The following is a 12,077-nucleotide window of genomic DNA, read 5'->3' on the forward strand; positions in this document are numbered from 1 at the left end:
GTGACTGCTCAACCTTTCCTCATACCATGACACCTTCATCCTCAGAAAATGCTAAACGAGCCTTCTTTGAATTTACTCTACTGCAGTTATTAAAGAAAGGATATGAGAGTCCAAAACTACATGATACTCCAAGTAGAGTCTCTAAGGCCTTGCACGAAAGCCAAAGTCCCCACCTTGTATTGTATTCCATTTGAATTTTTTAAATAGACTACTGTGATTGTTATGCCCACATTTTGTTATTCATGTGTCAGATCGTGCATTGTGTACATCATGTATCAGATCCCTTCATCCAAAAGTTCTCCAATCTCTCTCTTCAAATAACTTTAAATGGATTGAAGACAAATGATTGGTGGCGAAATTAGCTGAGTAGCAGGAGGTAGAGTGGGGATAATAGATTGGAATGCTAAATGGCAGGATGTGACATGTGGAGTCCTCAAGAGACACGTTTGAATTCTCAGTTATCCACTGAATTTATTAACAACACAGACGGGATTGAAATGATATATCGAAATTTACCAATGACACAAAGTTAAGTGGCATTGTACATAGTATAAATAGAAGCATAAAATTTCAAAGAAATCTGATTGGTTATTTGAATGAGAAAAATTGTGGGAAATAGATTACAATGTTGAAGAAGTGATGTCATCTGCTTTGTGTTTAACAAAGATAGAATAGGATGCTTTCTAAAGTGAGAACGAGAAACAGAAACAGAAAAGAGAAACAGAAGGGGTCCGAAGAAAGTTAAAGAATTGGGCACGTAGAATATTAAAATGTCAAAAAACATGAGAAAAATAATTAGAATGATTAATGATTACTGGCCTTACATCTTCAGACTCATACTCAACAATTTCATAGATGTGCCAATCCTTAGACCACAGGTAGAGTGCTGCAAGGGTTCGGTGCAGCACACTTTGTGAGTGTTACAGTGATTTAGGAAGGAGTGCAGCATGGATTTACCAAAATAATACCTGACTGAAACAGTAAAGCTGTAAGATTTCACAAGCTATTGTTATATTGATTGCAATTTAGAAGGTTCAGGGGCTGATTTTATTTCAGTATTCAGGATGTTAGGGGAGACAGATAGACACTGATTCCACCAGGGGATTTACATTCACTTTCAAAGTGGAACTTTTAGTGGTCTGATGGGTGAACAGGGATGATATTTCTATGACCTTGGAAAGGGCTTTAAAGTAACTGAGGGTTGGGTTGTGGAAGATTCAGAATAGGAGACGCCTATGCTTACAAAGCAAAAGGATATGGCAGCATTGCAGGGCAGGCCAGAGTAAGTCAGGAAAGGACAAAGTGTATAAGCATAAATGTGCTCATTTGTTTATAAGGCCTGGGTTCAAATCCCACCTACTCCAGAAGTGTGTAAAAATATCTCTGAACATGTTGATAAGAAAATATCTATGAGCCATAAAAAAAAATCAAATGTGGGTAAATGATAAAAAGACAACATTAATGGCTTCTTACTTAAATATGCATTGTATTCCCAAACATAATAAATGAATTAATGGAATAAATAGAGGTTAATGGTTGGAATGATCTTATAGCCATTACAGAGATATGGTTACAAGAAGAACAAAGCTCGGACCTAAATGTTCGGGGGCATATGACTTTTTGAAAGGATAGGCAGGAAGGCAAGACTGATGGAGACAGCTTTGCTATACGAGATGGGTTAAGTATGATAGCAAGAAATAATGATGTGGAATTCGTACAGGTGGAGGTAAGAAGTACAAGGGAAAGAAGACCCCGATGGTAGTAACCTAAAGGTATCATACCAAGTCGCTGTTGTGTAGGGCAGAGAATAAATCATTAGATATTAAGGGCATGTTTAAAACAAAAGTATGTTAATCATGGCAAACATTTAATCATCATGTAGATTGGGAAAATCAATTTAGTGGCGATAGCCACAAGGACGAATTCATTAAAGTGGATCTAAGAAAATTTCTTCATACAAAATGTTGTGCATCCAACTAGAGACTACGCTACTTTGGATTTGCCGATACATAATGAGCCAGGTTTAATAAATGATCTTGGACAAAAGATCCTCATAGGAACAGTGACCGTAACATGGTAGAAGTTAGTGTTCAGTTTGAGGAGGAGAAAACAGGGCAGAAACAATTGTGCCAAACTTATGTAAGGGTATTTGCAAACAGGTGTGTGTGGAATGGACTGGCAATGGAGTTTAGCAGAAAAGTCGGTTAAGGTACAATGGCTGAAATTTAGGAATATAGTTTGTAATTGACAGTAAACATGTATGTTAGTGAGGAAGTAGGATTTGAGGAAGTGGATAAAGTGATGCTTATCCAAATAAGTTAAAGATAATATCAAAGTGAAAAAAAAATTATACAATATGGCAAAGACTTGTGTTAAATCAGAGAATTAGGAAAATTTTAAAAACCACCAAAGCTTGATTGAAGAAATGGAGTAATAAGCTAAGAGGACAAATTAGCAAATATGATAAAAACAGTGAAAGCATCTTGAATATATGAAAAGAATGAGATAGGCAAAAATGAAAATCGACTCCTTAGAGAACAAGGCTGGGGAATAATGATACTGGTGAGACAAAGTCTAGTGGTATTATTGGCTAGACTATTAATCCAGAAATTTAGCTGATGTTCTAGAGTTCCAGGTTCAAATCTCTCCAGGGCATATGGTGGAATTTCAATAATGAATCTGGAAGTAAGGGTCTAATGATGACCATGAAACCATTGTTGATATTCAGGAAAAGCCCCTCTGGATTTACTAATGTCCACTGGGAGGGGAATCTATCATCCTTACCTGGTGACTCCAAGGCCACAGTAATGTGGTTGACTGTTACTGACATACTCTGCCTCGTGTGCCATTAGGGATGGGCAACAAATCCTGGCCTAGCCAGAAAAGCCCCTGTGAGTAAACAAAAGTGGGACCCAGGAAATAGCCCAGGAGTTGAACAAGTAGTTCGGAGTTAAATAAGTACTTTGCATCAGTCTTCACAATCGAGAACACTATAAGTATTCCCTAATTATAAAATAATCCAGGGGCTAAAGGGAGAGGGCCATAACGAATGACTATTATTAGGGCAACTAATGGGACCAAAAACTGGTAAGTCCCTCGTAAATTGGATGCTTGGAATTTAAAGGAAACAGCTAGAGATAGTGGACCACACTGATACTGTTTTCTGGGTAGTGTTATTAGAACAAAGATACCTAAGGGTTCAGAGATAATGGGAACTGCAGATGCTGGAGAATCCGAGATAACAAAGTGTGAAGCTGGATGAACACAGAAGGCCAAGCAGCATCTTAGGAGCACAAAAGCTGAGCCTTCATCAGATAGTGTGACAGATAGGCAGGGTGGTTAAGAAGGTAATAAAATGTGAGGCTGGATGAACACAGCAGGCCAAGCAGCATCTCAGGAGCACAAAAGCTGACGTTTCGGGCCTAGACCCTTCATCAGAGAGGGGGATGGGGAGAGGGAACTGGAATAATTAGGGAGAGAGGGGGAGGCGGACCGAAGATGGAGAGTAAAGAAGATAGGTGGAGAGAGTATAGGTGGGGAGGTAGGGAGGGGATAGGTCAGTCCAGGGAAGACGGACAGGTCAAGGAGGTGGGATGAGGTTAGTAGGTAGATGGGGGTGCGGCTTGGGGTGGGAGGAAGGGATGGGTGAGAGGAAGAACCAGTTAGGGAGGCAGAGACAGGTTGGACTGGTTTTGGGATGCAGTGGGTGGGGGGGGAAGAGCTGGGCTGGTTGTGTGGTGCAGTGGGCTGGTTTAGGGATGCAGTAGGGGAAGGGGAGATTTTGAAACTGGTGAAGTCCACATTGATACCATTAGGCTGCAGGGTTCCCAGGCGGAATATGAGTTGCTGTTCCTGCACCTTCGGGTGGCATCATTGTGGCAGTGCAGGAGGCCCATGATGGACATGTCATCTAAAGAATGGGAAGGGGAGTGGAAATGGTTTGCGACTGGGAGGTGCAGTTGTTTGTTGCAAACTCTCCTCCGACACTTCCGCCATTTACAATCCGACCCCACCACCCAAGACATTTTTCCATCCCCACCCCTGTCTGCTTTCCGGAGAGCCGCACCCCCATCTACCTACTAACCTCATCCCACCTCCTTGACCTGTCCGTCTTCCCTGGACTGACCTATCCCCTCCCTACCTCCCCACCTATACTCTCTCCACCTATCTTCTTTACTCTCCATCTTCGGTCCGCCTCCCCCTCTCTCCCTATTTATTCCAGTTCCCTCTCCCCATCCCCCTCTCTGATGAAGGGTCTAGGCCCGAAACGTCAGCTTTTGTGCTCCTGAGATGCTGCTTGGCCTGCTGTGTTCATCCAGCCTCACATTTTATTACCTTCTTAACCACCCTGCCTATCTGTCACACTATCTGATGAAGGCTCAGCTTTTGTGCTCCTAAGATGCTGCTTGGCCTTCTGTGTTCATCCAGCTTCACACATTGTTATTTCGGATTCTCCAGCATCTGCAGTTCCCATTATCTCTGAACCCTTAGGTATCTTTGTTCTAATAACACTACCCAGAAAACAGTATCAGTGTGGTCCACTATCTCTAGCTGTTTCCTTTAAATTCCAAGCATCCAATTTACGAGGGACTTACCAGTTTTTGGTCCCATTAGTTGCCCTCTCTCTTTAGCTCCGAGGTTATTTTATAATTAGGGAATACTTATAGTGTTCTCAATTGTGAAGACTGAAGCAAAGTACTTATTTAAATCCGAACTACTTGTTCAACTCCTGGGCTATTTCCTGGGTCCCACTTTTGTTTACTCACAGGGGCTTTTCTGGCTAGGCCAGGATTTGTGACTCTCCGTGACTCCCTTGTTCGCTCCACACTGCCCTCCAACCCCACCACACCCGGCACCTTCCCCTGCAACCGCAGGAAATGCTACACTTGCCCCCACACCTCCTCCCTCACCCCTATCCCAGGCCCCAAGATGACATTCCACATTAAGCAGAGGTTCACCTGCACATCTGCCAATGTGGTATACTGCATCCACTGTACCCGGTGTGGCTTCCTCTACATTGGGGAAACCAAGCGGAGGCTTGGAGACCGCTTTGCAGAACACCTCCGCTCAGTTCGCAACAAACAACTGCACCTCCCAGTCGCAAACCATTTCCACTCCCCCTCCCATTCTTTAGATGACATGTCCATCATGGGCCTCCTGCACTGCCACAATGATGCCACCCGAAGGTTGCAGGAACAGCAACTCATATTCCGCCTGGGAACCCTGCAGCCATATGGTATCTATGTGGACTTCACCAGTTTCAAAATCTCCCCTTCCCCAACTGCATCCCTAAACCAGCCCAGTTCGTCCCCTCCCCCCACTGCACCACACAACCAGCCCAGCTCTTCCCCCCGACCCACTGCATCCCAAAACCAGTCCAACCTGTCTCTGCCTCCCTAACCGGTTCTTCCTCTCACCCATCCCTTCCTCCCACCCTAAGCCGCACCCCCATCTACCTACTAACCTCATCCCACCTCCTTGACCTGTCCGTCTTCCCTGGACTGACCTATCCCCTCCCTACCTCCCCACCTATACTCTCTCCACCTATCTTCTTTACTCTCCATCTTCGGTCCGCCTCCCCCTCTCTCCCTATTTATTCCAGCTCCCTCTCCCCATCCCCCTCTCTGATGAAGGGTCTAGGCCCGAAACATCAGCTTTTGTGCTCCTGAGATGCTGCTTGGCCTGCTGTGTTCATCCAGCCTCACATTTTATTATCTTGGAATTCTCCAGCATCTGCAGTTCCCATTATCTCTGACCCTTGGTCCTCTGATGCTGCTTGGTCTGCTGTATTCATCCAACTCTACACCTTGTTATCAAAGATCCTATGGTACTATTTTTTACAAAAGGAGCAGGGAGAACCTGGCTAATAGCAGTCAGTTTTATAAACTGTTCCTCTCTGCACAGATGCTGCCAGACTGGCTGAGTTTCTCCAGCATTTTTGTTTTTGTTTCCTAAAATAAAGGTTGCCTGATTGTTATCTGACTGTCATGTTTGGATATCTGTGAGAGTTTGCTGAGCTGCATGTCTCCTACATTGTAAACTGTACCTGTGGAACACAACACTTGATTGGTTTTGAAATGCTTTGAGGCATCTATTTATCATGTAAAATGCTACAGGAATGTGTGTTTGTTTTGATTTGAGGTAATTTAATCAATTTATAACACTGTTGACAGTATTACAATGCAAATCTATTACTGTCCATATTTAAAGTTGCAAAAACATAAACAACTGGTTGAACTGTAGTTCTGAGCAAACTAAGTAGATACTTTTAAGGGAGAAAGGAATGGGAAGTTATGCTGAAATGAAATTGGATAGAAGTACATGTGGAGCATAAACATGGACAAGTTGAGCCAAATTGCTGCCTTTTATGTTGTGTGTTGTGTTCAATGCACAGATTGTTGATGTTTTTAATCAACCTGTTGAGACACATAGTGACACACCTCTGGAGCCGGTGCGTCTTAAACCATGCTTTCTGACCGAGTGGTAAGGTCAGATTGGGTCATAAAACAGATTGCAAAATTATAGCTTCTAACGTAATTGAGACAGCTTATAGAAAAGACCTTGGCCGTTTTCACTGTGATACAACAATTTCAAACCGTTTTTAAAAACATTTCCCTAAGTTTATTAACAGTGGTTTATGTTTTATTTGTTCTGTTTCCTAAGGGGATGGCCCATTTCCTGGAGTGATCGATCTTTTTGGAGATGGAGGTCTGATTGAGTTCCGAGCATGTCTCCTTGCAAGCCGAGGCTTTGCTACTCTTGCTCTCCCTTACTTTGGTTTTGAAGATCTACCAATATCCATGACTGATTTTCATTTAGAATACTTTGAAGAAGCTGTAAATTATCTAAAGAAACATCCAAAGGTGAGTTCTATACAATGGAAGCCCAGAGACTTAACTTGTTATTGAACAATGTGTTTGCAGTTGTAATGTTCCTCAATGGAATTATTGAGATACACTTATGGGGTTTCTTTTACTTCAGATATCTTGATTCTAGCAGTGTCTGCTGCCATTCGGTTGGTGGCATTTTTATCTCTGACGAGTGGATTCAAGTTTGACTGTAGGACTTGAGCCCAAAATTCTAGGCTGATACCAACATATGGAGTTGAGGAAACGCTTTGTCAGCGGTGCTGTCTTTTGGATGTGTTTAAATCTGTGACTCATCTGCCTCCAAGTGAATAGATTAAAGGTCCATAGATCTGTTTTGAAGAAGAACTCTGACGAGACACTGGATGCTTTCTCTACATAGATGCTGTCAGATCGAATGATTTCTCCAGCAATTTTTGTTTGGGTATTACTGTCAGTATTTAATTAATTCAGTGAAGTGGCTCAGTGATTAGTAAAGACAGCTGAGTAGTTAGCACTGCTTCCTCACAGCACCAGCGACCCAAGTTCAATTCCAGACAGAGTGACTGTCTGTGTGAAGTTTGCATGATCCAACCCTCTATGCATTGGTTTCTGCTGGATTTCTCTCACAGTCCAAAGGTTAGGTGTATTGGCCATTCTAAATTGTCTGTGGTGTCCAGGGATGTGCAGGTTAGTTGGGTTAGCCATGGTAAATACGGACTTGCGGGGTTAGGAAAGGGAGCTGATTCTGGGTGGCATGTTCTTCAGAGGGTCAGTGAAAACTGAATGGATTGAATGGCCTCTTTCTACACTCTAGGGGATCTGTACTCATTCTGAGACACATCATAGAAACATTTATCATTTTGCTCTTTGCACAAATTGCTACCATATTTCCTGCGTTATGACATGGTAAAACTACAGCATTATCTGTAAAATACTTTAGGATGTTCTGTAGTTGGGAAAGTGCCATATAAATGCAAGTCCTTTCTCATTGTGCCAGGCTTCCCACGGAGACCGCCTTAGCCAAGTTCTGTACTTTTCTTCAGTTATTCTTCTCCCTCATTCAATACCCTTTCTGAAATCATCTAAGTAACCGCTTGCTGTCTTGAGCCAAATCCCTCAGAAATACTGCCTAAATAACATCCATTCCTGTCCTTTCCCAATTTGACTCAATGGAAAATGTTTCTGTCTTTCCCTCCCTACTTCCCTCCATTTCAAAACTCCTCAACGTATCCCAACTTTAAACTACTGCTCCATTCACATCTCTGCCATGTCGTCAACCACTGAGTCCATTACACCTAATACCCTTCTTTCTCTCCCTACTTTGCCAGCAGCAATTTTGCATTCTAATGACTCCAATCTCTTGCATATCTCCTTCCTATTTCCCTATCATTAGCAGCCACGGTTAACAGCTGTTGGTGTGTCTCATGCTGACTTCTCTCCTCGCAGCTGCTCCACCTCACTCACCTTCATTGAAAGACTTTTTAAAGCGTACCATCTTAGCTACCTAATAATACCTTCACTGACCTAACATCAGTTTTTGTCTGATTTCTTCTCTGTGAAGGATAAGGATGCTTTTCACTATCTATATGCATATTTGTAAGCGTGTATTCGTGCAGGCTGTTGTCTGGGTCAAGTGTCTTCACTTTGCATTAAAAGGTTCAAGTAGCAGTGGTCCCACAGGACAATAGGGCTGCTATCTCACTGGAGAGAGATGGCTGGTGGTGGTTTAACCTGAGGGTCACTATGCCTCAGTCGAAGAGAGAAGTTAAGTCGGTGATTCCTTCAAAGTAACCTCAGCTGGTGCAGCAATTGAACCCACCCACACTTCTGGCATCACTCTGCATTGCAAACAGCCATTCAGCAATTTTACCCTCATTCCCAGTTCAAAATTCAGGGATTCCTGATATAAGAAGTCAAGCTAGTGTGCTGTTGATCAGATTAAAGGACTCCTGCAGCCAGGAAGATTCAAATTCGGAGTTGGCCAGCTGTTTGCTCAGCTGCTGAAATGACTTCATGGACCTTAAAGTGCTGTGTGGGAGCCCCACAATTGTTTAATTATTGAAGTGATTATCAGTCCACCAACACTTTGGGCAACTGCTGCTGCCACCAAGAACAAGTCATTCACATCTTTCTGCTTTTCCAAAGGTGAAAAATATGAATACACCAAGAATGTTTGAGATTCCCAATCATCATGGATTATGTCACACACCCAGTCAATATTTTTATGGGGGAGTCACTTTCCTTCTTGTGTTTTGGACCTGGATTTTTGAGCCTGATATAAAGGAAATAACTTGCTTTAGTATAATGCCTTTAATAAACATAAGAGATTCCAAAACACTTCACAGTTAATGAGCCCATTGGAACTTACATCAGCATTTTAATATGGCAGTCCACTGTGCTGAAATAGACTTGGAAACAGATTGTGTAAGGTGGTAAGAAGCTTTCAGCGAAGGAGAGAATTTGGACCCCGAGACCCAGATAACTTTCTTTTCCAGGAAAGTGAGGTTGGCAATCACAGGCCAATTAGCATCTTTAGCCTGATTTATGTTTGAATTAAGGATAACATTTCACTTGTCAAAACTATTTTGAACTGGGATTTCAAAAGATGATATTCAAGTTTAACCTGTTTTCAGGAAGAAACAGGTGATTGCACAAATATTTTTAAAATGTTGACAAGTAAGCTGGTAACACTTCATCAGTCAACATATCACAATCTCTTAATGGAAATGTTTTTATTTTGGATGATTACATCTTTGTGGGGAAAAAAAACTGAAAAGAGATTGCTGGATTTGGTTTATCCACAATCAAACAACACATTATTATGTGTGGGTTTGAATCTCAGTTTTCTCTTCATCTTAGTTGGCTTCTCCCTCCCATTAATTGTTGCATATCTCCTCTTTTTCAATATGTTGTTCTCACAACTGTTCCTTGATGACATTCAAATGTATTTTTCAGGTCTGTTGCTTAGTCAACAAACACACTAGGTCCCTTTATCACCACAACATTGTTAAATCATGGTGTGCAATCATATTCTTATCCTAAATGATGGTGACCCAAGGGAAATAAATTGCTTCTTGATTGAATGTTCCTTTTCATGATATGTTCTTCAATTCTGTTTAAGTACATCATTTTTGAAGGTTACTTTTGATGATTTCTAATATTGAAATTGAAATGAAGCTAATATTTGCTGTATCATTTCTTAACACACTTCACTGTCAGTGTTACAAATAAATAGTTTTTTTAATGCTTTTTTTTTACATGAATACTGAAGGAACACACAGGAATTATTTAGACTTAACGTATGTTGCAATAATAGATTTTGAATTTTTTAGGTGAAGGGACCAGGTATTGGCGTAATCGGATCTTCAAAAGGTGGAGATTTGGCTCTATCAATGGTCACGTTTTTACCACAAGTTGTAGCATCCGTTTGTATCTCTGGCTGCCACGCAAACACTATGACTGATTTGCATTATAAAGGTATACATCTCCTCAGCTTGAGTTACGATGTAGATCGTATCGTTGTTTTGGACTCAGGAATTCTAGATATGTCCGAAACACTTGAAAACCCCAGTACAAACAAAGGCAGCATCATCCCGTTGGAAAAAGCTGAAGGACACATCTTGTTTGTGGTGGGCGAAGGTGACAAGATCTGGAACAGCAAACAGTTTGCTGATGAGGCAATAAAAAGACTGAAAAAAAACGGCAAGGACAACTATAAGCTGCTTAGTTATCCAGGAGCTGGGCACTGTATTGAACCTCCTTGTTCTCCATTTCGTCCTGCCAAGATTGATCGGTTGTATGGACTTCCAGTGCTGTTGGGGGGAGAGGCATTAAAACACTGCTCTGCTCAACAAGATGCTTGGGAAAAAATTCAAGACTTCCTACGTTTACATCTAGGTTGAAATGATTTGGATTTAACAAGATTCCTCTTTACCTAATGCATGTTATTTAGTATAATATGTTGTCATAAACTGCATAGTAATTATTTAATATGATCCACTACATGTAAGGAAGACAGTCCAAGACTTTCTGAAATTTGTATTTCCAACCACCAGTATCTCTATTTTTTGGGTGAGGGTGGAAAAATTAAACTTTAACTTAATGCCACAGTGTCAAAATATTTCTTCCTTTATTGAGTAGTTCACATTTGCACTGAAACTATTTTGCATTTTTCATCAATCTTCACTGCAATGGGTACAGGTAACATTCCAGCAAAAGCTGAAAATTGGAAAATAGAAGTGATGGAAGATCACAGGAAACTTAGTCACCCAGGAAGTAATTTGAACAAATTGTTGAAGCTGGAGCTGACAAGTACCTCAGTACTGATAGGCTTCATACGATGGTGTTAAAGGGCGTGACTAGTCAGATAATTGATGCATTGATTCTAATATTTCAAAATTCCCGAGAATAGGGATATGTACCATTAGATCGGAAGATAGGGAATATAAAAGGGAGGGAAATGGGAAGCAGGGAACAAGTCGACTAGCTTAATTACTGTCATAGGAGAAAAAGAAGCGATTTTTAAAGATATTCCAGCAAGGCACTTTATTTTTTAAAAAAATTAAGGTAATCTGGCAGAGTCAACATGGTTTTGTGAAAAGAAAATCATGTCTAACCAACTTATTGTGGTTCTTTCAGGAAATAACATGCTCCACATAAAGGGAAACTGGTGGATGTGCTGCATTTAGATTTCCCGAAGGCATTACTAAGGAGTCACATGAAAGGTCTTATTGCGTATAAAGGTACTGTGTAAGGGGGTAACATTGACATGGATGGAAAATTGGCTAACAAACAGGAAATAGTTTTTCCAGAAGTGGGTGTCTTTTCTGATTGCCAAGATTTATAAGTGGTCTGTGAAGATCACTACTAGGCCTCAAATTGTGACAATTTAACTTTGGGATGAAGAGACTAAAGGTATGTTTGCTAAATTTATTGACACAAAGATAGGTAGAAAAGTAAGTTTTGACATGGACATAAAGAAATGAGTGAACAAAGGTCTGGTAAATCGGAGTATAATGAGAGAAAATGTGATGATGTCTGTATTGATAATAAAACAAATGTATGTTATTTAATTGAGAGATTGTGGACGTCTGAGAAACGGAGGGATCTGGGTAGCTTCCGATATTAGTTATGAAATGTTAGTGTGCAGGAGTAGCAAATAATTAGCAAAATTAATAGCGTATTATTGATTACAAGGGGAATTGAATACTAAAGGAGAGTGGTAACACT

The 12,077-nt window shown here is 41.2% G+C and overlaps 1 protein-coding gene across 1 annotated transcript; it reads left to right on the top strand.

Moving 5' to 3' along the window:
* The first annotated feature begins 26 nt into the window (after positions 1 to 26).
* On the top strand, positions 27 to 10,955 carry LOC132210105 (acyl-coenzyme A thioesterase 6-like). The gene is made up of 3 exons (XM_059649462.1): positions 27 to 132; positions 6,664 to 6,863; positions 10,181 to 10,955. Exons 1-3 carry the CDS (start codon positions 27 to 29, stop codon positions 10,748 to 10,750), a joined length of 876 nt encoding a protein of 291 aa, XP_059505445.1. The 3' UTR covers positions 10,751 to 10,955.
* The last annotated feature ends 1,122 nt before the right edge of the window (positions 10,956 to 12,077 follow it).

The sequence above is a fragment of the Stegostoma tigrinum genome, chromosome 10, assembly GCF_030684315.1.
Source record: "Stegostoma tigrinum isolate sSteTig4 chromosome 10, sSteTig4.hap1, whole genome shotgun sequence".
Classification (NCBI taxonomy): Eukaryota; Metazoa; Chordata; class Chondrichthyes; order Orectolobiformes; family Stegostomatidae; genus Stegostoma; species Stegostoma tigrinum.

Coding starts and splice junctions, on each gene's coding strand:
- LOC132210105 (XM_059649462.1), top strand. CDS start 27: ATGACACCTTCATCCTCAGAAAATGCTAAACGAGCCTTCTTTGAATTT. Junction 133..6,663: donor AAAACTACATGATACTCCAA/GTAGAGTCTCTA, acceptor CTGTTTCCTAAG/GGGATGGCCCATTTCCTGGA. Junction 6,864..10,180: donor ATCTAAAGAAACATCCAAAG/GTGAGTTCTATA, acceptor TGAATTTTTTAG/GTGAAGGGACCAGGTATTGG.